The 26,062-nt window shown below is 46.0% G+C and overlaps 1 protein-coding gene across 1 annotated transcript; it reads right to left on the bottom strand.

Moving 5' to 3' along the window:
• Positions 1-5,409: 5,409 nt before the first annotated feature.
• On the bottom strand, positions 5,410-17,261 carry GPR157 (G protein-coupled receptor 157). The gene is made up of 5 exons (XM_062593466.1): positions 16,809-17,261; positions 11,717-11,930; positions 9,179-9,373; positions 8,351-8,614; positions 5,410-6,176 (listed from the first exon to the last, which is right to left on the bottom strand). The coding sequence occupies exons 1-4, from the start codon at positions 17,183-17,185 to the stop codon at positions 8,393-8,395; spliced, it is 1,008 nt and encodes a 335-aa protein (XP_062449450.1). The 5' UTR covers positions 17,186-17,261; the 3' UTR covers positions 5,410-6,176; positions 8,351-8,392.
• Positions 17,262-26,062: the final 8,801 nt, after the last annotated feature.

Raw genomic sequence — 26,062 nt, 5'->3', positions numbered from 1 at the left:
TCTGGTAACTAATTCACAGTGAGGAAAATAAAGTACTATGGCTAGTACCATTAGGTTTAGCCAGAGCTGTTATTGCTTCAGCTCATTAAACAGAGAACAAGGCGGAACATTGATGGAACCCACGTTAAAAGCAGGTACGAAAGGGCAGCGCGCAGAGTTACCACCTGCAGCACTGTACACAAAGGAGGCCACAGCGAGAAGCACATCCACCAAAAGATCCCCAAGGGCTCGCACACGGAGGCCCCGTTTTGGCAGCTACAGCAAACTGTGGACACCGTGCAGCCGTACCATCCCGCCTCAAGTCCAAACCTTCCGTCTTCTAGGAACTCCATACTCAGCAAGGCATTCAGGGCAGTGTCCTTCGCAGCAAGCGACATGTAACAACCCATGGTTAAGCATCGCCATCAGGAATGTTCCCCTTTACACAAAACTTGGATTGATTGAAGGTGAAATCCCATGTAATCATTAATGAAGGAGCAACTCATTACCATTTAATAGGACCAGAAATAGTGCTGGCTGCTATTTACATGTATTCTTTCATATTTTCACCAGGGCAAGGGAAAACAGAGGTAGTAAAACACTATATATAATATATATATATTTCCTCTGCCAAAAGAGCTTATTTTAAAAGGTGAGATAAATTGGAGCAGAAGCTGCTGGTGGTTAGAAGACGACCAGCTGAGCAGCGAATGCTGGCTTGACTCACTTATTACTTACACAGTTACTTGCTATAGCTGTTTATATGAATGTTTTGTTGGTAGTAGGAGGTCATCTATGTAACCAATAACAGGAGAGGATGGACTAACCTGGTGTCAACCCATACATGCAGCTCATACTGTAAGTAAAGCTTGGAAAGCCCTGTCACAAAGCAAGTTCAGCAAGAGATCCTGCCCTAAAAATAGGAAGGGGAACAAATTCTTGCTTTCAGGCTATTCAAGTTTAGGCCTTAGGCTTATTATCATTTATCTTTTACCGAGTTTGTTATAAATTAAGCTCCTCACAGAGAGCATTTGCTGGGACATCTTGACAAGTCACAGCCTTACAGCAGATGTCATATAGCCCACCTGCAGAAATCAGTAGTTTTCTGGAGGAAACCGTTCTCAGTGGATCACATCAAGCATACTGTGTCTTCCAGAAATTACTTTGGCTTCGTAGTCCCACCTGTCGCTTGGTCTTAATGGAACAGAGATGCAAACTAGAACAACTCGCTTAACCAGTAGCTCCCATGTTTCTGGAGCCTCCTCAGCAATCCTATCCACGGAGGGAACGCAGCTCCCTGCCATTGCGGCAGAGACCCTCGGAGGTAATTCAGTTCTTCCCGAACTGCCGAACACTGTTCAAAGCACCCCAAGACCGATGGTACAGATCAGGGCCCCCCCACACCTAGTTCAGTCTTTGGTCATGCCCAAAGGTCTCTGGACAGAAGAGGCAAAGTGTTTCTCAAGTACTGCCCTATGGATGGGGAAGCAGCAAGAAAGACAAACTAGTTTCACAAATAAATTCCTTCCCTTTAAAGATGCAGTACCACTCTTCTGGGAGCTCTTGGCACAAGGACGTCGACTCTGATACTCAGTAACTGTACAAAAGGAGCATTGTCTGTCACAGCGAAAGGGGCTTTAAACTCCTTCTTGAGCCTGAAGAAATAATTTTGACACATACGGAAAACAAACAGGACGTGGTTACTTTGCCATCAGAAGTCCTTCATCTGAGAGCAAATATTTGCTTGCGACAGCAGAACACTTTGAATATTTGCCAGCCACGGCAGGAGTCTGGTAACAATCTCCTTAGGGCAGTAATTGGCACCTGGGTGTTCTGAGATCGATCAGTGAAGAGAAGCTTCTCCTTGGACTTTCACAGCAATTGCAGGGATATGATTGTCGCTTGCAACAATCTGTTGGACTTGGGCTGAGAAGACAAGAGCCAGCAACTAGTAAAGACAGCCGAGATGTGTCACAGCCACGTTCACGCAGGCGGTTCAGTACTGCATGCATGCTATAGACAGTGAGAAATACCTCTGGAGCAATAGCAAAAGTTTGGTTTTTCTATGGATTTAAGTGTTCTTCATATTTTGAAAAGCCTGTGCTGGGGACTCTTCCTTCCTGGGTTCATGCAACATCTGGCTCTAGAAGGGGCCCTTTTTCCTTAGGCAATTAATGTCATCACATAACACATACCAAACACCAATACCATATTTGTAGCTTCCAAATTCATATTTGGGAGTTTAACTCATTTTGTACTTTGCTTAGATCTCCCCTCCAGCACAGCGCCAGCAGAGATGTTTGCCAGAAGAGGCATTTTACAGGCACGTTTCTCGTTTCAGCTACTGTACATATTTAAGTATAAAGGCTCCTTACCTCTGTTCTTCACTCCAACAGGGTGCATTTGCCTGACAACATTTACTCAGCAATGCATCTTCTCTCCTCTTGTCCACCATGTAGAAAGAGTTCCCAAGCACGTATGCAGGGAGCTATCTGCACCCAGCCCTACTACCCATGCTCACAAAGTCAGATCCCAATAAATTTTGATTTCCTTGGCAAAAGGAAGGAAAAATAATTCAGAGACTAGGCTCAGGGTTTCCAGGAGAGTAAATCTTCTGGGAGAAGATGCAACTGACAACATCAGTAATAAGCAATGGAAAAGGGGCGGTTAAAGAGCTGGCAGTCAGCCACCCTGCAGCATGCTGATGACTGCCTGCAGTAAGGACACTGTTAGTAGAAGAGATCCTTATAGCCTATATTCAAAACACACTACTTTTAGGAGCCTTTTAATCTTAACAAAAAGCTAAATAAAATTTCTTCTTGTGCTATGCTTTACCCCTGCAATTTGAGGAGGAATTGTGTTTATTGAAGCCTCATTCAATATCTTGAGCTACAGTTGAAGCCTGAAGGTGATATCACTGTTTAGGTAATAAGTAATTTGCCTGCAAACAAGTCATATACAGATATTGCCTTTTTAGCTGGATAAATGGTTTTCAGCCAGGTGCTCAGAGGCAGACATATCAATCTTGACCCCTAGCAATAGGGTAGTGCACCGTGGATAAAGCAAGCACACTTTGCAGGTAAATAATAGCACACATGATGCTCTGGAACTGAGAAGTAAATGAGGCCCTGTTTTGCCACACAAACCAAGTGTTGGGTAAAATCCAGCCAAACTTCTTCCTTTTCCATGGCTCTCCTCAAAGACCATCTCAGGAGAGCCTAAGCTACCCACAAATATTCCCAAAATAAAATCAGAAGAGCGGATTGAGATCACCAAGCTTACCACACCACACTCAGATATGTTGGTCTGGGAACTATCTGGTCCTTTCTCCATTGGCTTGCTTGTGTGATTCAGTAGATGTTTCAGAAAGACTGTGGGAACGCTTGGATATTAAAGCTCTCTGCACTTTGTTCAGTAGAAGCATCTGACTGTCCAAAATACCCACGCTGTTCTTTTGGACCTTGGTAGGCTGATTTTTCTATTCACGATAGAAAAACTGGTTGTGCCAGCCAAGACCTGCTTTTAGCCAGCTCACGCCACTCTGTATCAATCTCTGTGGTTCCCTAGCGAGTTGCATGGACTTAAGATGCATGGAATTCAGCACAACACAATAGACGTTCATGCCTCTTCTGAGCAGCAGGAGTAACTAGTGTTATACCATAAGTCTTCCAAGCATCAGGCTTGGCAGCTCTGGTTTGATCACCTGAAACTGTTCATTCTGCTGAGGTGAAAAAATGGTAGTCGCAAGACTAAAAATTAGTTTTCCAATAAAATGCTCCTCTGCTTTAGCCACAAGACAATTCACCCTCTTCTTCTAAATAGATGCTTGTTAAAGCCATGGCTTCTATGTTCCACAAAAAACAGGTATTGCCCAAATCCTCCTGTGCTACAGAACTCTGGTTCACTCCCAGAATCAGAGATCACAGGGGAGGGAGGAGAGAAAAAAAGGGGCAAGGGGAGAATGGGATTTTGCAATGACCAAATCAGTATCAGTAGATGCACATACTAGTGATTAAGGAGCTCCTCTTCTTTGCAGCCCTAGCTTTTCTTTCTCCAGGCTCCATTATTATAGTCTATATTAGTGAGCTGTCACCCTACCCACACATCCAACTCTTTCCCTCTTGATATACTCAAAATGTTTGTCTCTGAACTCCAAAGACTCCAAGAAAGCTACTGAAAAACAACGCACACAGCTCTTCCTTCCAACATTAACTCCTAGTACACAGGCAGGAGCACGCTGAGCATTTGAGCTCCAAAGGACAAGGGCATGTTCAGGGATGGCAACATTTAGGATAGCAAAACTGAAGGACAATCCTTGACAGGCAAACTAATTTTCTTCAAAGGCTTGTAATGCAGCCAGAAGGCAGAGTACTGACACAAAACACACACTGCAAGTCCCCCTGCCAGAGCAGCCAGAACACTGCAAGGAGACATCAATAAACGCAGCAGAACAAACATTTCTCCCGCCGCCTATTCTCTATAGCATCTGGACTCCTTTTCTCTCCTGCCCTGTGGCAGACCTCCAGCAGAGAACATTTTCAGGTCAACGAGTTAAATTTGGGACACAGTTACAAACCACAGAGCAGCAGATATCCCAGATGGGAAGCATTGTGCAACCCGAGTAACAGACACTTGCTCAATCAGTTGTGAGCAGAGCCAAGGTCCAGCACCGCTTATTGCACCAGGGGTCTCAACTGCTTCCAGCTGTTGAAGACGGCTGGCAAAATTTTAACCTATGCTGAGTAAAGTTCATTCACAGGCTGGAATCACATGGCAACTTCAGAAGAGTTACTCAACTGTTAGCCTGCCCAAAGGCGAGGTTACTTACCTCAGGGTTTTCCCCACCCCCCAAAATACACATATTTTTTCAACTGGGAAATCCTGGGAAGCCACCAGCTTGCCATGCCAACATAATTCCTACCTATCTTACAACCTGACCTCACCTGGAGAAAGTAGTTTGTAAACTCATGAATACACATTTGTCATCTCACGTATTTGAGACCCACCCTCCACAAGGCAAACTGAAGCTAAGGGAAACAAGACCCACACACTCATTTCTCACAGGTCTTTTTGGTTCACAGCAATAGGCCAGTGGGAATTAAATACAATACATACAGGTGAAGAGGTTGTTCAAACTGATGAAAAGTTTACATGTTTATGCATGTTTATACTTTCATGCACATAAAAAAATTAGGAAGGGAAACTCATCTAAAAATAGCTACAGATTTGCCTTCCTACACACGCCTTCAAAAGTCAAAATTTTTCCTGCACTTACAGACACACATGAAACCTGAAGATCTTGCAACAGTCTCTGATCTCAAGGTGCTGACAGGCCCATCACAACATGCTTGAAAAACAATATCTCAGTAAAGAAAGAAAGCTTTATTTTGTCAAAGTTGCAGAAAATAATTAATTTAAAAACAACCAGAGCGAGTAGCTGTAAACAAGGTAAAACAGTTATTTCCAAACAGCAAGCCAACAAAAACATCCCCTCTCCAGCTCCAATTTAATGCTCCTGGGGAGGCACCAGACCCCACAGCTTGTGCTTCAGCAGAGGACAGAAGTTCAGAGCACACGTGAGGCACCACCTCGCTGATGGCAGCGGCTGCCCCGGTATACCTACACATCCCTCAGCACCAACAGTCCACAGAGTTCAGATTTCCCCAGGAGGCAATAAGCATGCTGCCACCACATACGCTGATGATGAGGACCCCTCAACCACCAAGGAGGAGGAGCAAAACATTAAGATGAATCATCCATCCCTGCCAGGAAACATGTGCAGACTACCGTGCACATTCAAGTGAAGAACAGGAGCCAGTCCAGAGCCCCCTGGAAGACTTCTTGCACCAGGACTCAAATCCACACCGAGGACAGTCCTACATAGCAGCTAAATTTTTCCGGTCACCATGGTATTTACTCTCCCCAGATCTCACAAGAACACCTCATTGGACAGAAAAGTAAAATTCCGAACAATTTCTTATGGTGAAGATAGACAGGAAGGAGAGGGAAGAAAATTGGGAAGTTGGGGTGTCACCAAACAGTATCTTCCAGAAGGCCTTTGGCAAAGTTCAAGACTTCAGCAGCTGGGATCTGAAGGCCAAGGAGGAGCGGGGACATCATCTGCTCACTCAGTCACTCCAGCAGAGCTTTTCCCCAGGCTCTAGCTCCCTCTGTGGGACTTCAGGACGATCCTGCACCTGCTCAAAATATAACGCAGACAAACCTGAAGGGACCTGCCCAGAGCAGCCAAGCGGTTTGCACACCAGCTTGGACCCTTGCTCGCCCAGGCAACCTCATTATCTCATCCCTGTTTACATGTAGGCTGTGGCCAGCTTCAGTATGAGGCATTAAAGACTTATGATCTTCTCTATTGGCTGTTTTCCTTTCTCCAGGCTTGCCTACTTCAAGATTTCCATAAACAGAGATTTTCCACTTGTCTCAGCACAGGTGCTATTGCCAATATCTGGCCTTTACAAACCAGCTTGCTTCCCCAAATCCCTGGAGCTCGATTGAGCTGCATGTTCCTCCAAAAGCATTTCTCAGAGCTCTGCTGTTATGCAAAAAGGGGAATTGAGAACATTTTTTTTTTTAATACTAAGTTACCAAGTGACAACTTTACAACTTTACTTCCTCTCTTCAGGCTTGGCTCTAAAGAACTGAACATAGCAAAATTTTAATTCTCTTAAGATTTACTACCCAACTTTTCTACAATGGAAGATTTTAACACAGCTCCTCTTTCCAAGCCTCACAGGATCAACATGAAGTTGAGCTACCAGTGTTGCTACTTAGCTGTTTGATGTTTTAAAACCCTATTTAATAGAAGAAAAACTTCTTGAAGTCATCTGTGTCAGAGATAAAAGATGCTTGCACCTACTATTCAAAGGTTCTTGGGATGCTAAATAGTTGAGTCCCTCTCCAGCCCCTTGAAATGGGCTAACGAGTTCTTGAGGACTCCACCTTCCCACATTTACAGTCCTCTGTGTGTAAGAGGACTTAATTCCAAGTCTTCACTTAAGAAAGTAACAGGACTCCTCTCTGCCCAGTCCCATGAGATCACTACATCATTCGGCTGTTTTACATGGTGTTAGTTTAATTTTAGTCGAACGAATACGAGTGGGTTTTGAACAGTCGAGTGCTTGGAGCTGTGGGAGTCTGACAGCTGTACCCTCTCCCCAGGCCTCCTGTTCTCCTCAGGAAATCTCCTTTTCTTTTAGCAAAAGCTGGTCATACAAATGAAAAAGAATTGCCAACTGGCTAAAAAGTCCTCTTTGTTTTTTCAGGCTTTGTGGTCAGGGAGGACAAGTATGTGTGAGACCTACCACACCTAACAGCTTTCTCCCTTGGATCCTTAACCCCTGCTGTGCCGCATGACCCAGAGAGGCTTGCCACCTTCCTCAGCCCTCCGACACAGAGTGACTTGCAGAGCGGCTGCAGAAGTCGAGGGCTTCGTACTCTTTCTGAGGAGACTGCAGTTCCCAGCACACAGCAATCTGCACTGTTCTAAGCAGCCAGGACAGCTGCTCCGGGCTTTTAGCTCTCTGGGCTACACACCGTTAAATAAGAGAGTGCTACAACATCTGTTCCACAAGCAGAAGCCTACACAGCACCCTAAACCCAAGTGATCTTGAACGAATCAACTCTTGACACTGCTGCGCGTTTTGTAGCTATCCTTCACGAGGTCAAGCTTAAGGAAACAAGATGCCTTGTTCTACTTGTTTATGCAAGGGTTTTATCCAGTGTCTGATCTCATACCCAAAACCTTGAAAAGCTGCTGTCAAGCTTTTGTTCCTACATCTTTTCTACATAAGCTTGGATGAATCATTTACTCTCCATTTCCCTTCTTTGTGCAGCAGCAGGAGTTGCACTACCCTATGAGGACTACTTGTGGCATTAAATATATCTGAAACACGAAGTACAGAACAAATATAAAGTACCACACACAGAGAGAGATTATTTGGAACCACCAGTTCCTCCTCTTCAGTTCTCCCTGGGCGCTACCTAGCAGCCTAAGCAACCGCACATCTAGAGACTAGAGCATGGCTTCCCTGGCCTCCCGCCCGTGCGGGCAGGACGCCACTGCAGTCTGTTTCCTCATCTTACAGACCAGAGTAACAGACGCTCCCCTAGCTCACAGGAAAGGTGCTGGATCACTCCTACAAATGCTTTTGACCCAAAGCAGCCCTCTGGCATGCAGGGGCTACCGAGTCAGACAGGGAAGCCTTGCAGCAGCAGCAACCTACCGCTCAGGAAAATCAGGGTATTTTTCCCCTCCTCCACAACTGCCTCCTGAGAGCTGTTCCCCACCCCTCATATCAGACCACCAGCCTGCGCCCAGGCAGGGCGGGAGGAAGGACTCACGCCATGCCTTTACCAAGAAAGATGAGATCAGCACTGAGGTGTGGGGAGTTGAGGCTCAGGTGCTGGAAAGCAGAGGTCTTGTTTGCTTGGAGTCTGGCACACAGCTGTTCTTGCAGGGCTCTGGGTGCTGCTGGTCAGTGCTGGACCTCTGCAAAGGCCAACTCAAGCTATCGTAGTGGCAACAGCAAATGCAGGAGAACAGCCGAGCCCGGACCACCCGTGTACAGAGCACGAACATAATACAGTTGGCGCCTCCTTGGAACGTGTTGCCAATTCCCTGTGAGGGCAAGAGAAGAGTTAGCCAGTGCCGTTCCCACGGCCACCCTCCATGCCAGAGAAGAGCAAAAATCATGTCAGGGCACACAGACAACCGCGCAACAGGCAGCAATTCCACTCGCGCGAGAAAAGCCGATTGGGAAAGTCAACACCGCACTCAAAAGCAAAGCAGACGGCTCCTGTAAGCTGCGCTGCCTTTCCCGTAGCGCGATGCCCCAGCAGACAGGGAGGTGGTCTGAGCGAGTCGCAGGCTGTCCTGCCTGCCAGCAGCCCCGCTGGAGAGCAGGCATCCAGCGCTTCTGGCCTGAGCCTGCCCGTCCTTCCGCAGCCGGCGTGACCTGACGCCTCTGCTGCGATTCCCATCCCTGACCACCAGATGCTGCTGAAATAGCTCTTACTGGGCATCCCAGTAGATGCCGGACGTGGGGGAGCAGGTGCTCTCGCAACCCGCACGAAAGGTGCATGTGGTTTACACGCTGCATCCAGGCACAGAAGTGATGCTTAGAGCAACAGGCTTTATCTTCTCCTGGACTTGTTTCTAATGCGGTACTGTGCAAATACTTACATGTAGGACAACAAGGACTGAATTTTGCACTGCAGGGGAGTTGCAGAGTGTCAGAATGAAACGCACAGTGCTCCAGATGCGTAGGATGATGAAGATGACAGGGATGAGAATCAACTTCTTATCCGCTATGGAAGTCCGAGGCTGAAGCGCAGGTGCTCTCGAGAGGATGGGGCGATACTCTGACAGTGCTGCATGCTTCCATAGAGGGGGAGAGGAAAAATAAAATAAAACAAAATAAATCGAGAGAGAAAGCGAACAAAAAACTGCACACACTGAAAATTCAGCTCCATGGATTATTTCCGAATCAAACCAATTCTTTACATCTTGTGAGATGTTAAGAGATGTGAGATGCAGCTATGGAGCACAGATCATCAGTCACATTCTACCCTTACTAACGCAAACATTTCTGATGAAGTCAAGGATATCTGGCCCTTCTCAGTGCTCCATTAAACTGTTATATAAACCTACATTGCTATGCAGTGCCAAGGAACCCTGTTATATATTTTGTTAAAATAATTAAAAAAACCCAACACACACAAACTGTTCCACAAGATAAGTTTGCTGGTCAAATGACCTGGCCAATTGCTGAATTTACCATTTTGTAATTCCATGGCTGAGGGTTTGGCCTTAGGAAGGCCTTGATGTCTGATGTTCTTACCTTCATACATCTCTTCCCACATCTCTTTGAGATCTTTTGAGCTACACTCCACCTGACCAGGTATTTGTATTCAACCTTAAACCTTTTTTTGAAACAGTATCTACATCCTTAGAGCCATTTACTGCTCTTTCTGTGTACGTAGTGAGAGTTCTGTGCAGAGCTGGAAGCTGCTGGATGCATTCAGATTTGAGGATGGGGGAAAGAAAGTCCAAGCACATGCAGCAGCTGCTGGGCCACACGATGATGAATGTCAATATGGGCAAAGGGATGTATCTCAGGATAGCTGACCACTGAAAGCTTTTCTTCCTTCCATTGGGGCTGCACAACTTGTACAGCTTTCCTGCACAGTGCTCATTTACTCCAGTACTCCCAGTCCCGCCACCTCAGCTCCTCCAGAACAGAGCTGTGTGACAGCATTGCACAGTGGCCAGGGTCAAACCCCTCTAAGGGCTGGTGACGCATCTTCCCACCCAACCCCACTAAGTCTCTTCTGTTTGGAAAGTCCCTTGTATGCACCCTGCCCAGCTGCTCCAGAACAGCTGCTCTCATGTGCCCACCTGCCTCTCAGACCGTGCAGGAGCCACTGCTGCAACTTCCACTTCAGCTGTTAATACAGCCCCCAAACCAGCCCTGCCTGTTCATTGCTCTTTCTTGGGAGTGGGAGACCTCCTACCAGGAAAGAAGCTCCATGGGCAGGCTACCGGGCTTGGCAAAATCCCCAGTGATGACAGGGGGAGCTTCTCCAGTCTAGAAGGCCCTGTTGCTCCAGCCCTCAGACCCCAATTATGGGAACCACAAGTGACAACTGCCTGCTCTCAGCACTGCTCCCCAAGAAGGACCAGGGCTGGGAGTGTGAAAGGGAGAGCAGAGTTCCCGAGAGCCCGTGGAGCACAGCACAAGGCTAAATGCCTGACCAGATGGGAGATCAAGTTTTCAGACCATCACGTTGCTATCTTTGACAGCTGAGGGAACACAGAGTCCTGTTTAATTTACATCGGATGACTGGTGACAGACACCAGCAAGCCCTTCCCAAATCCCTTTCCTCAAGACCACTTGGACTGGCGCTCCAGTATTCACAAGAGGTCAAAACTGTTTCTACTTCCATCTCATCTGTGGCATCCTGCCCTAACCAGACGTGTGCTTATCCCTGAATTACTGCAATAGTTTCACCACAAGCAGCAGGCTGGCAATGGCAGCATTCTCCAAAAGGAGATTTATCAAATTTTTTCTTTTTTAATGCAAGTTGCAGGAAAAAAATCAGGATGTAGTTCCTTCTGCCACTCTTACAATAAAGATTTTATTTCTTTACTATGCAAATATTGTCCCAGATCCCTGGATTCTTTGTGTTCACAAGTCGTAACAGCAAATGCACCTCTGAAGTCTGAAAACCCCTAGGGCAGGGTGTCTTTTGGTTTTGCGTACGCATATGGAGCCTAATACTACAGTGCTAAGGCTCCCAAGTGGGGATTTATGCTGCTAGTACAGAACAGCACTCATGAATGCAAGCAATCATTAGAGAGCCTCAAATGACTGAGGGTAGACAAGTCCAGAAACCAAACTCAGTCCTGGTACAAGTGGAACTGTAAAAGACTGATTAAAGCAAATTTTGTCCTTTATATCCTGTTTCAATTCGTACGCTAGAATTTACTTTTCACTCATATACATCCCAAAACCCCCTTAAGCTTTCAAAAGGCTTTTTTTTTTCTTCTTGGGCTAAATCATTGTGAAACAATGCTGCACTGCTTCTCCCAATGGTGGATGCACTTCAGCAGCATATGAAGCAATTCCTGCATGTGTAGCTCCTAATATGCTCCACAGCACAGGAGAATATAATCACATAGCAAGATTGTAACCTAAGTGGGAAGCGGCAGAGTACTCACTGCTCTATTAATGTGCTTCTTGATGAGGATGTAGAGCACCGGTAAAGTCACATAGGCCAATATCTCCCAAACTTTCCCTGTCAACAGCATCCACAGTACTCGATCCTCTGCATCCAAGTTGACCCAACACCAGCCGACAGAAACATTGGAGGCATCATAGCCGATCTTCTTCAGAGCAACAGCAGCCACCGTAATGCCAAGGGGGACTCCCCAGCTGAGGAAAGAAAACAAAGAGCGAAGTTAAGCCAAGAACATGCTCAGTCTATTCATCTGCACCCCAAGGAAAATGCTTGCTTGAGAAGGCATTTTTCAGTCAGGACATCAATACCTAGTCCAAAAACCCCACAATTTTATTCCATTAGTCTTTAATTAAAAAAAAAATGAAGTGTAGTCAGTACTTTGGACCAAGAGGGTCTCCTCTGAAGGACAACAAGGGGAAGGTTTCTTTCAAAGGAAAAGCACTGACAGTAATGACAACAAACTAAGAAAGTAGAGATGAGCCAGATTCATGTAATTTGGAGCCAGTGTTTTGATTCTGGCTTCTCTCTTGACAGCAGAGGCAAATATTGTGAAGTTTTCTAGAAGTAAGATAACTGTGCTGACACACACAAATTAAGCCACTCAACAGCTTGGGCTGCCCACAAAAAATCTACGCACAAGAACTGAAAAATTCCACTAACCCAAACACAAAATACACAGCCCCTTCCTGGGTGCTGCTAATACCCAGCACCTTACAGGTCTATCCTAACCCATGACATACTGCTCATGGATCACTCCAAGGCCAAAATGCTGGCCTGAATGCATCCAAAAGCATCATCTGCCCCTTCCATATTCGTCCTCAGAAAACGGTCCCAAGAAGGCTGTAGAGGGACAAGGGACAGTTCCTCAATAAATGAGGCGCGTGCTTCAGGGCAAACACAGACCAAGCTTCTAGCAAAATCCCCCTGGTCTTTCCATATGCAAAGAAAACAAAGCCAATATTGTATTGCTCATCACCTTCCTGGTTCACACTCATCTTTGCAGGCAGCTTTGAGCAGCTGCATTCAGAAAATACAAGACGGACTCTCCTCCTAAAATCAGTTTCACATCCCTCAAACTCTCAAGTCTCTCTTGTCAAGTTCCAAAGACCAACTTAAAATCAGAAATAATCCCATGATGTTAGATCTCAGAAATATGCTGAGAATCAAAGAGATTCAAATCTCCAAACACTTCAAAGGACTAACCAGTAAGGTAAGGATAAGCATTCAAGAGAGCTGGCACTTCCTTAAAGAAACCATATTAGAGGGCATAAGCACAAACTAGTCCAATAACAAGAAAAAGCAGGAACTGTATTAAGAAACTAATTTGCCTAAATAATGATCTCCACAGTGACCTAAAACTGAAAGAGAATCATACAAGAAGATAGAACTGGGTCAAATTACCAGCAATGAACATAAAGAACAGCATGCGTACACATGGGCACAGTAAGCAAGGCCACAGCACGAACTAACAGCTACTAAGGAATAGACTGCGGGAGAAACAAAAGGGAAAAAAATGTTTTTCAAGGTTCTTACTAGTAATGGAAGAAATCTGTTACATACGACAGAGCTTCATTTACACTTCAATTTTCACCAAAATAGTGAATTGTGATCAGATGGCTATTGCGACTAACACCAGAGACAAAGGATTAGAAACTTGAAGTTAGAGTCAAAAGAGTAATCAGGCATTTCAGTGATCTCCAGCTCCAACCTATTTAAAAATATTTTAGAAATCTAGAAGGGAAAACTGAGATTAGCTATTAGATTTAAGGACTCCTGGGGGACAGATAAGATTCCCAAAGACTGGAAAGTATCAAAGGTTCATACCTATACAGACAGGAGAAATGGAAGAATCATTAGTCAGCCTCATTTTTGTTTCCAACAAGATACAGAAGCAAAAAGCAAGGTAGACACACAGCCTAGCAAGGTTCACTTGCTGGCTTGGGAACGCTCCTCAGCTTAGACAATCAGAGCCTTTCTGCTGAAGGTCCACAATAACCAATGCATACCTGAAGGATGGAATAAAAAAGATCCAGGATATCACAAAGAGGTAGAAATTTCACTCTGAATTCCAAATATAGTGTAATTCTGTAGGATGGTTCCTCAAAAGGACAAAATACACAAAGATTTAAATGAGTCAGTGTGGGGATCCTCAAGTACTCCATGAACGCATACACTGTGTGCTTATGTGTCTGCAGAGCCTGATCACGAAATGCAAACATTTCACAGGTGGACTACCAAAAACGAAGTGAGAAGCCATCTCAGGTTGGGATCCAGTCCATTCCTGACCTTAAGTTCGGATCAGCTATATTCATAGCAAGGGAAACATCCAGCTAAATGATACATGATATTCAGAAATTCAGAACAACTGAGGTAACTTGGAAATCTATGCTCAGGATGCCAGAACTGGCAGCTTGCAATTCCGTAAGTATTTTCAGAGCCAACTGTAAGCTTGTTTTCAAAGCTCATATGAGCTCAACAATTTTAAAAACAAAACAAAGCTAGCTCTAGAACACATGCTCTGGATGCATGTGTCACCACATGAATCAAGAACAAACCAACCTGTTTGGCAGGTTTCATCTAATGTGACATTCCAGTTTCCCTAAAAAGAAAACATCAAGTTCCAACTTCCAACATACATTTAGCCAACTCTGTTCAGCCAAAGAACAGTCTCTGGTTATACTCAATGTTAAGAGAGAATCCACTGCAAGATACTAACATCCCTGGTATTTATCGTTACAAACATCTGCCTCTTACGAGTAAGCGATCGTGAGAAATAGGTAACTTGGGCATGATAAAGCTCCATCCTGCCTTGAATCCCTTCCAGGAGTATCTCACAGGGTGGCTCTTCACACAGCAGTCACGGTGTGACTGTGCTGGCAAACCACGAGGTGAAGCGAAAAAAATCCCAGGTTCTTACCTAGACAACTTTAGATACCAAAAATACTGGAAACTTTATATTTATATCCCCCCCCCCAAATCACCTGTCCTTTGCCACTTTCCTTTCGCCCCCAACAGGTCTCCCCCTCACCACCTTTCTGCAGTTCATTTGACCATATGTACCAATATCCTATCAGTTGTTGCCATTTCTACTGTGTGATATCAAAGGTTTTTCAGGTTAAAAACATCACAAATACTCAGCCGGACTTTTAAGCACCGAGAAGTGAAAAAATACCTCCAAGCATGTCCAGAGTTTGTTTTTAATGACTGACAGGTAATAGTAAAAAACAAAGGGAAGGAAAAAGGAAGACGTGCTGTGAAGGGATGGGCAGAGAACAGGTCCTCACTTGTTTTCTCCACCTTTTCAGACAAATTGTAAGGCAGGAAGAAGCATAAAGCATTGGCTCTGCATAGAATGGGAGTTATTTATGAAGCAGAATCTCAATAATATAACTTAAAATAAATTTATCTATTTTGACCCTTTAAACAGAACAAATTGAGCTGAGAAATACCAAGACAATCCAGCAAGAATAGATCATAACATTTATTTTACTTTTTTTTCCCCCCTATAAAGAACTGAAAATAAAACCTAGCAAATTTACCCGGAGGAAATTTAGTTAGAATACTCCCTTCCTCTCACAGGGTCAGTGCAATCTTTCAGGCTTTTTACAGTTTTAAAGGACTGCACAGATTACTGCCAAGAGTATTTCAATGAATCTTGCTGAGTTTCTTTCCCTACTGTGTATCCGATGAGGCTGAGAAGTATTAAACCAGATGGAGAAGTTGAAGTACAGACCAAGGTCACACAGCCAGCGATTAGCAGAGACAGGAAAATTACAAGTAGGCCAGATTTGCATCAAGTCTTTGATGTAGCCTGATGCAGCCAGCAAGCCCATGAAGAAGTCAAGGCTCCTTTTTTCTGTTCCCTAAGCAGCAGGCAGCTCTCTGCTGACGCTCCGTTTCTCTGTGACCCTCACAGCGCAACCCTCTGTCCACCTGAAATGAAACAAAAAGCTAACCAACTCCCCGTGCTGTCTCCTTGCACCTTATTTCAACTTCACCAACAATATTCTGGTCTGCCCAGATGCATGCGCGAGCACCCTAGGCTCCCTCACATGCAGACCTTGCCATCAAGCAGTAATTAAAATAGGTAGGGCAGGAATCCAAGTTTCCTCCTCAATTCCCACTTAGCCTACATGTTTTTTCTATGGCTCATCTTTTATCTAGACTCAACTCTAATTCAATCATCTCCCAAATGATGCTGTTTGAAAATAAAAGTTGACAGTTAGACATATCTGACAGAGAAACAGACCAAAGAAATCTCATTATTTTGCTTGCTGCAATAGCCTTTTTTTTTTTAAACACATCATTCTCCATATAATTTATTATAAAAGCCTGGCAGCACGGAGGACTAAAGGATCCCTGTTTTGCTCAGCACGGAGGTAGCACATGACTACACAAGCTCAAATTGCATAATGAAAGCTTTTACTAAACATGATGTGGAAAATCAGCTAAGTAGCAGAAACTGAGACATAAAGCTACACTGTGGGCTGTTTTGTCTTGCTTTCAATCAAACATGCCAAAACAGCCTTCAGAGTGCTTTCCTAGCAGCCTCCTCACTTGCAGGCTACATTCTCCTAGAAGGACTGAATTACAGTAACCTGCCTGGAGAAGGGTGTGGGGGGGGGGGGAATATAGTCCAGACTGACACCAGGAACCTATGGAAATGGGTTCCAGATACGGAACTTCAATAGCAGCCATCAGGCATTGCAAGCAAAATTTTGGGGATATTACTGCTAGGATGTCAGCCCAGACTGCAGAGGGAAAGCAGTGCCAGGACTTCCAGATCCACTGTCTCCGGCAAGAGATTTTTCTACATTATCCTAATTAAATCATTTTAACTTTTTCCACATCTCCATTTCTTCACTGGAGGGGCTAGGCAGGGCTGGGTGGCTAAGTGACAGAAAGTCCCTGTTGAAAAGGAACTTGAGAAGGGCACAGGATCCTTAAGGAAAGAGCAGGTGACTTGAGCAACCATCCAAGCGCTTCGCCCCGGAGCATGGCAGCAGCGGCTCCTGGCCGAGGGGCGAGTTCCCGCACCTCGCGCGCCTGCAGGGGCGGCGGACAGCACCCACCTCACGACGTGGAAGCAGCAGAGCAAGCCCGTGCCTGTGGTCGAGCCCCTCACGATGGTGACATAGAGGTAGAGGGCAATGGCCATGGTCCAGAAGAAGGAGCTGGTGTTGGAGAAGGTGGACAGGGCGCCCTGCAGCACGCAATCCCATGAGGTCCTGTCGAAGTCTTGCAGCACCCCGTAGAAGTAAGAAAGGGCGGAGAGGAGGTCAGCCAGGGAGAGGTAGAGCAGGAGCTGGCGCGGACGGGTCCGCAGCTCTGGCCACAGGGCGTGGGTGCAAACCAGGAGGCTGGAGCCCAGGAAGGAGAGCACGCAGGAGACCAGCACGATGACCCGCTCCGAGGTGTGCAGCTCCGTGGGGGGCAAAGGCGCGGGCATCCCGCGGCGAGGCGCCAGGACGCAGCAGCGGCTCCGGCGGGACCAGGGCGCCCGGCCCGCTCGGGACGGGGCGGCACCGGGCGAGCCGGAGCCGGGCGGCAGCCGGGGCGGCGCTGCGGGGCGGGGAGGCGACGCGAGGGAGGCCGGAGCGGAGCGGGGCGGGCAGCGGGCGGGGGCGCCGCCCCGGCTCGGGGGCCGGCCCGGCCCGGCTCGGCCCGGCTCGGCTCAGCCCGGCCGTCATGTGAGCGCGGGCGCGGCCCCGAGCAGCTTGAGCAAACGCACCGAAACACAAAACACCCCCCAAACCGCACGCCCCCGGAGGCAGAGAAACCCCCCACAGCACCGCCCGCTGCAGCAGGGCAGGAGGTGCCAGTCCAGGGGGAAAAAGGCTTTTTTATTGCCCTGTCTTAAGGCACAGCGGGGAGTGCCCGAGCGAGCCGCCCTTCGCTCTCTGGGTCGGTACCGGGAGTTTCAGAGAGGCACAGCGGGCACCGCGACCGTCCGTCTGTCCGTCCGGCCTCCCGAGGCGCTCGCCCCGCCGGGCCGGTGCCACTGCTGTCCTTGCCGTCCATGTGAGGCAGAAGAGCGTGAGCAAACGCGACGGAGGATTCACCTACTGTTGGTAAGGAAGCACTTGCTCCCAAGGAACTTACAAGCTGCTTCTACCTTGCCTAATGCTTCATTCTCTTCCATACAGACAACGCCGCAAAACCAGCTTTGATTTGGCTAGCGATAACGTGCCTATGTTCCCACGGAGGTTGCTATCATTTCAGGGCACTTCCCCCACAAAATGGCTTAATCATTTCCCAGCTCTCAGCAGCGAAGGATCCATTCGAGTCCGCGCGCAGAGCGCTCCCCACGCAGACCACCGTGCAGCCGTCCCTCCCGTGCTGTCCGGGCACCACGGTGCTTCCTCTCCGGAGATCCACCTCTGAGGGCAAGTCATACCAATGCTTCTCCAGAAGTCGTAGATGCAGCTTCAGAGCTTTCTTTAATTATTACTCAAATTATCTTTACTAAGTCTCCAGCTATATCCAGGCTTGTTGCATTTACTCTTGGTCACCTTGATGCATCTGGCTTTTACTCTGTCTTAAAATTACTTCCTTAAAATTTTTTTTTTCTACATACCTTTTTGACCTTTAAGGCTTAGACTTCTGTCTGGCAGGCTTTTCCTTCTAGAAGGAATTTATTCTGGAGCCAATGTCCTTTTCTTTAGGGCATGTTCTTTATAGGATAAGGAAGTTGGGGCAAGTTGTGCTTCCCCTGAACACAGCCTGACATTAACTCATTAATCCAGGCTCCTTTTAGTCACCATCTAACCCAAAAAACAGTAAGACAAAACTTTGTCAAGGCTGTTTCTAGTGGTTGCTATTGTACATTCTTGGCTTTTTACTTTTGTTTCCCTCTCCCCACTTTCATAGCACAAAAATAAAAAAAGAAGACAGACCCACCCATCTATCACGCACATCCAGACAAACCACTTGATCTTCAAGCCAGGATTTTGGGTGGTGTTTTTGGTGGCAGACGTGGTCCAACAAGACAGCTTAATTCTTTGTCTTACAAGGTAATTGTTTGTTTCCATATATTTTGATGACCCAACTTAGACTTCTTTTTTAGAACTGGATAGAAGAGAGTTTTAATCACAACAATAAGTTACAGTGAAAATTCAAATTCTTGTTTGTCCAGTTTTACTGAGAGAAGTACTTTAACCCTCAGCATTCAGAAATAAATAGCACAGCCATATCATCCTTTGCTGGCCCTCTCCCTATTTTCTGAAAATGTAAATATGGTTAAATTACACAGAGAAGTCACCTAACATCATGGCATGCAGGAAGAGTTATTGCTTCAAAACTGAGCAATAAAAGGCAGATAACTTCTCACTAGAGTCCCCACCACCTTCCATTTTTCTTGACATCTGCATGAGCAAGACATCCACTGCCCCGCATATCTTTTGCATTCCCGTAGTCTTGATATTGCTACCTCCCATTTGCAGGGGAGCAGTGCAGCTGTCTGCCCAGAAACGCATTCCTACCTTCAGTCCTGTGGAATCTGCAGTTCTCCAGAAAACAGAAATATTTGGAAACTACCTAAAAATACCTGACAAGTCAAAGGCAGTGATCTGTTTAGCTCAGGGCAGGGAGAAGCAAAATCCAAGTGATCAGGTTGTTGTAAAGAAACATCTGAGATGAAACGTCTCCTTTGAGAATTTCACCGTTTCCTGACTTTTAATTCATCTCACTGATCATTAGAAAGCTTTGACACACAAGCTACCCCCTGCATCTTGTAAAGCATCAGTTAGCTGTAGCTACCTACATAAGTTCTCCTCCACTAACTGTAAGATAGATTGCACTGGCATAACAATAGCAAAAAATGCTTCAATAAGAAATTTTGACTTTGCAGCTGGCCAGGGAGCTGGGCTCAGGCACAGTTTTTAGTTGACCAGGAATGTTTTTATGCCTCAGGCCTTTTACATGACTATTAGGAGCTGAGACCCCCACAACACCTCTGAGTATCACAGCCGTGAGGCTTGCTTGCACAGTACCGTGTTACCCTCCTGATTTGCACCAGACCAACGAGATGGCTTTTGTCAGAGATAAACAGACTCTATGGAAAAAGTTCACAAATAAAAATCTTGATCTTACTCTACCCAGCTCCTCTGAGGCACCAGAAGGCCAATTCTGGGTTTGCCAAGCGGAGAGAAGAGTCTGGGCTGCTCCTGAACGAGGACATTGCCACATCAGAGCTTCAGAGCACGTACACGTGCTGAGGAGCAGAGCTGGCACCAGCTATCGTGGTGCAGTCCTGCTGCCCAGCAGCGGGCTCTGCACGGCCTTTACGGCGTGCGCTCTAGGGCCATAAGCGTAATTACAAGAGGATAACACCCCCGGACTCCAGCGCCGGCTCCCGGCTCCACCAGCCCTCCTCGACCCACAAGAGGTCACTGCTGTTCCAAGCAGTAGTATTTTCCTGCCAGCAGCTCCCGGATCTAGCAGGAGACGCTGCCCAAGCCTGGCGGAGGCAGACTCCTCTGCCACCAGCAGCCTCCTCACTTTGGTCACCCTAAGTTATTCCTGCCTCATGCCTGCAGCTTTTATTTATTTATTTATTTTTATACTCATCAGCTTCTTAGGGCTCAGCCTGGGAGCAACAAGACACCCAGCTCCTACTCTTTCCCTCACAAGAGTGCAAAATTACACGCATCACGCATTGACTGTTCACTGGCACAGATCTTCAGCACAGCCTGGCTACTGCAGCGCAAGGCACAATGTACATATTACAACATCCACCCAGGCAAGAGATTTAGAAGTATCATCGAGCAAAAAGCCTGTAAGATTCCTGAAGAAGCCAGGAAATACATTCCCTACATATTCTATGAAGAACACTTAGCAAGGAGGCAGACAGATAAATAGCTGCATACACTGCAGCCAACTCACGCGGCATCGGTTTTCAGCAAAACAGCTTTTGAAGATCTGAAAGGTTTTATCTGGCAAACACTGGGGTCAAGACAGCTCTGTAAGAAGTACAGTTAGGTGCTACCACGTCTGCCAGGAAGAATCTGATATTCTCATGCAAAGGGTCATGCTGGAAGCTTGGCAGCGTGGGAGGCTGTTGCCTACAGAGAACAGACATTTGGAAGCAGATCTGCAATATATGTAAGTGTACACAGAGCCCACCATGGTCATTTGGAGCTGAACAGCACATACACTGTGTCCCCGACTCCTCTTGGAGTGAGGAAATCATAAAAAGTTTGAGTTTCACGGCTGGCAAAGAGTGAAAAAGTTTTCCTGCCAAGTCTGTGTCTCCATCTGCATCCCATGCAGAGGAGGAGAAATAAAGAAGGTGCCTAAAGGCAAAAAGCACCAAAACAGCATCTTTCATTCACTCCCAGCCCTACCTGTCTAGAGGTCTGCAGGAGACCTCAGCATGTAGCAGCCTCAGCAGGTGATCTTTTTGAAAGGAATAAGCTTAACATGGACAAACAGGAGAACCCTGTCCCTAAATGGCAAATCCAGACATGCTGCAGAGGAACCTGGGGATTACCCCACGGAAACAGAACCCACTCAGCCACGCAGGTAGTGCTGTTACACTGTACAAATTACACCAGCTATACAGACTTACTTACACACTTCATTCTTTTCCCCCAAGCATCCGAGCAAATAGACCAAGCTTCTACTAGCTAAAAAAAAAAACTGCGCGGCAGATCCCCTGGGAAAAGGCAGCCAGTAAATGCTAGGCTAGAGTAGCTGATAAATGAAACAGCTCCCTCTCGCACACACAGACACGTCGCCGGTAGTATTTCACTGAGCTCAGTGAAGGGAGGCCTGGGGTGCAGAAGCATGCGATCCTCGCTGAGCACCAGGAACTCCTGTAGCGCTAGCAGGCATGCAGCCACCTGTTGTTTCGGTTTAATCCTCTTTTCTGTGAAGGAAACCTATCGCTAGCAGCTCCTCTTTCCATCAGGAAACAGAGGAATCGCACAGTAACAGTCGCCAGTATAGTACAACTGAAGTTCCTCTTGTGCTATTACAATAATCAGAAAGCATTACCATAAATAGTTTAAATTTATTCTAGGACTTCCAGAATCAACAAGTGCCATACAAGATTTTTTGCTTGCTTGTTTTTATCTTGATTATATAAGTCCCAGTACTGATGTTTTTCTGCTGCTACTTCTGGATTAATTCCCCCATTCTCCTGCCTCCCATCCCCTCTGCTATTCAATAACGTCTTAGAAAATACCTTCCAAAGCAGGCAGGTCTGCTTTCAGTGTCAGAGCACCACCTTTGCAACACGAGCAGGTACTCAAACCTTGCTCGTGATTCTCGGGAGACTGCAACGTGCAGCTCCCTTACCTCCTTTAACCAGCCCAACGCGCGCGTCCACTATTAGAGCAACACACTTTCGCCTGTTTGCACGTTCAGCGCTGGGCGAGAGCAGCAGCCTCAGGGCAGCCTGGCACGTGCAGAGCTGCTGGATCAAGCTGAGTCGGGGCGTTACGAAGTCCTCCTTACCCATCTCCAGTAGGAGACTGGAGTAAGTCTTCCTTGGGTCTTCCTTACCCATCAACAGAGAAGACCACGCACAGCTGCTGAAACGGGACATAACTACTGGTAGAGCACTGCACCGAGTCTGATCGGCGAGCCCAGTGCCCTTCCTTCCACGAAGGAGAGCTACTTAGTCATTTTTAGGAGTTTTCCGTTAGCATCAAAAATGCATAGTCAGGCTGCAGGGACTGCACAGGAATTCAAGCCAGCAGCTGACAAAAGCCACCAGCTACAAGGGGAATTTTATGCAGACGGAGCATAATTAGCTACACTGCTGGAGTCAAGCCAGCACAATCAATGAATTAAGAGTATGCTCCCAGTGTTGTGATAGTTTTCCATTTCAGATTTAAATTATTACATTAATAAGGGATATTCCTGCATGCTGTGGTTGCAAGGAGAAAAATAAAGGTATTAACATTGTTCATTAAGTGAAACTTAAAATATGCAGTAAGTAAAAAACATTACATTAGATCTGGTCATCTAAGACAAGTATACAGACTGCATCTCTTACATTTTGTAATAGAAAAATAGGCCAAATAGAATTTTTTTTGGGGGGTAGCTTTTACCGTAAATGGAATTGGAGCTGTACAGTATACTTTGCAGCATAAAGCTCTGCCTACAGTCTGCAGTTTTGATGCAGATGAGACAGGGATATAAAAGCTAATGAGACCACCAGCGCAGGAAGAGTCATGGAGCGTGTCAGTTTTCCTGGTTACCACGAAGGAAAGCTCACTCACACAAGTTATTGCACGCAGATGAGGTGCAAAGCAGCAGAGAGACAGTTTTGCTAATGGGAAGCTGTTCAGAGCCCAGGAGACTATTTCTTTCACTGATGCAAGGACATTCACTCTGTGCTCAATATCTACTGCCCAGAAGCCAAAAATGACCCCAGAATCGTGTTGCAAAACACCAAATCTTCCCCCTTGCTCTCCTTTCGTGGAAAGGGACATAAAATGCTTGTGTTAAACAACGCTCTCCCCCCATGCATGGGTGCTGGGTGCTCAGCCCTCAGCAGACTGGTGCACAGCTGCTCCTATTCCTCCAGCCAACAGGCTCAGCCATGGTCATGGCCCCAAAACACAGCTCCAGAGCAACAGTGTCACTTGGTCTTCAGTGCTGTTTGCAGTAGCTGCACCTTCTACAGGGAAAAAGAGCAAAATTTAACCAAATTCTTTGAAATACAATGCTCGTTTATATTTTCAGAAGCAGTCACTACCATCCTCCCTGGTTAATGACCACTACACCAAAGTTAGGTACAGGAAGCTTGAAGAGAAGAACATTATCTTACATACTGGAATCCAAAGTCACTGACTTTATTAACACAGGTGAAGTTGCTCCAGAATTGCACAGTGAGCGAGATGGGTCAAGCCCGGGCGTCCGGCCGCCACCCTAGCCACATTCCAGCCGCTGCCCTGGCTCCTTTCAGCCGCTGCCCGGCTCCACGGAGGCCCGGAGAGGTGGTGCTTTGTGAAAGCACATTACGAAGGAAGGGCAATCACTCGGAAGGCAACTGCTCCGGAGAGGCGTGTGCCCAGTGCTATTCTTTAGGTATTTATATTATCTATGATGCTGTTACGTTAGGAATTAAAACACACTACGTTTTAATTTTAATTTAATTTTAGTGTGTTAATTTTTAACACACTGAGACCAATGGTTATCTTTGCTCTAAAAAGAAGAATAATCCTAAAAGAAAAAAAAGCCATAAAAAATTACTAGTTTCCGGAAAGGTGGTGTTCCACCCTGAAACATTCTGCAAAGACAGAGATAAAGTTTCAGAAGAGTTGCAACAGAAGGAGACTCTGCTCCCTTCCAGCCATCCATTACCTGCTGAATACAGAACTTTTTTTTAGATAGTTCTTTACATTTCACAGCTCCCTGTAACCTAGACTGGCGCAATTATGCCACCTTTGAAAAGAAAAAAGAAAAAGGGGAAGGGAAGGGAAGAGAAAAAAGAAAGAGCTTACAGAAGTACGTGCAACCAAAATCATAGCTAATGTTTTAAAGGGGTGGATCACAACAGCCAGCTGATGCCCAGTCAGTTGCAGCCATAGAGAATGAAATAAAAAACCAGCTTGATTCAATCAAAAACAAAGTGAATTCTTACTATCCTCTGTATAGCTACTGGAAGTTCAAATAAGACTTAGGCAAGGCCTTTCCCCCTTCCAAGCTTGGGGTGTTCTTACATTTCCTCCCTCACAAATATGCGGCCCATATTCTAGACTTGTCCTTTCCATAAATCCTCTTCATCTCCCTCTTATCCAAACAAGGCAGTGAGTAATATGTTTCATTGTATCATTAAAATCTCATCAGTTCTCCCCCAGAAAGATCAACCAAGCTTTTAGGCACGTGACTGCATGTGCCTACAGCACATCAGCTAGGGACATTTCAATACCACAGACTCCCTACAGGATAGAAATAGCGAGTAACTCAAACGTGCCCAAGGCTGTCCATCTTTCACCCGTGGAATCCAGTTCAAAACCTCAAGCAAGGCACAGGACAGTCCCATAAGGTCTCTGCTCCCTCCTGCATCTGTGCTCTTGCATCTGGAGATTCGCACCACTGACTCAAACGCTCTTGCAGTTGAACAGCTTCAATCTGTGAAGCAGATGACCTGGGAACTCCAAGGCTGTGCTTTGCATCATGCACAACTGCTGACCAGCAACCAGAAGAAACAGTGATTACAGCTGAGTTGCAAACCAGCTCAAAGCCAAGCTAGTCTGTCATTACCAACGCTCAAACAAATTCTTCCTAAAGGGAGACCCTTCTCTCAGTACTCACTGCCATATTTTCACAGCAGTACTAGCAGTAGCTGAAATTTTACTTTCAGGAAGCCATGTGTGGAAGGACAAAGAAAGAACAGAGCAACTTGCAATACATTTATCTTCTCTTTTCTTCATCTTGCGTCTCTGATGCAGTGACTGCATCATCTGGCATCCTGTGGCATTTTTTTGTATTAGCCCTCTGCTCCATCACAAACACCTCAAGCTCCAGCGCAACACAGTACACCTGGGCAGCATCCCAATCTGGATCCACATCCAACTCTCAAGTCAGGGAGATACGAGGTAGGCCCAACAATGTGTAGCACTTCTAGGGCAGTATACTTGCTGATTGCTTCCTCAACTATTGCTCACAACAACCAGCTAAGACACTGCCAAAGAAACACTCACAGCTGGCATCACACAACGAGAGAAGTTATAGTTGGCTGTTCAATGACCTTTCTTCTTATCCACAGAAGACAAACGTCTGGGAACAAATAAAGAGTCAATGAAGCAATTGCAGTAGTACAAAAGAAAACAGTTCAAGGGAGAAGAGATTCAGAACTAAATTGACAGATATCCTGTTCTTTACCCCCAATCTCAGTCAAGGCCTCTAGGCATTACAAATATTAACAAGATAAATCCACCTTACTTGTCTGCAATCCATATTTATCTTTCTTAGATCCCAAGTTTCAAGCAACCCCGTTTAGGCAAGATTGTGGAACAATAAAACATTTCCAGTTAGTAGTAGTAGTGCTTAGTAGTTTAAGACACAACACTGTTCAGACTCTTGATGGGTTCTCTTGACTGCACAGCTTTTCTCTTAAGTCACGCATGGTGTTAGACAGAAGGAGAACTTACTGGGAAATCATCTGCAAAACAAATAAAAAAGGGAACCAGTACTTATTTGCACTAAAACCATTTGACTTTCCTAATATACACATGGAATGGCATGAAACAACCAAAGATACACAAGATACGTATGTTATCGAGGGTTCCTAAAACACTCAGTTCCTGGAAATACATGAACACATGAGAGAGAACTTTCAGGGCAAAGCAATTCCTTCACTCTTGCACCA

The sequence above is a fragment of the Rhea pennata genome, chromosome 22 (assembly GCF_028389875.1).
Source record: "Rhea pennata isolate bPtePen1 chromosome 22, bPtePen1.pri, whole genome shotgun sequence".
NCBI lineage: Eukaryota > Metazoa > Chordata > Aves > Rheiformes > Rheidae > Rhea > Rhea pennata.
The sequence above is the reverse complement of the archived record's forward strand: the minus strand, read 5'-3'. Positions and strand labels throughout refer to the sequence as shown.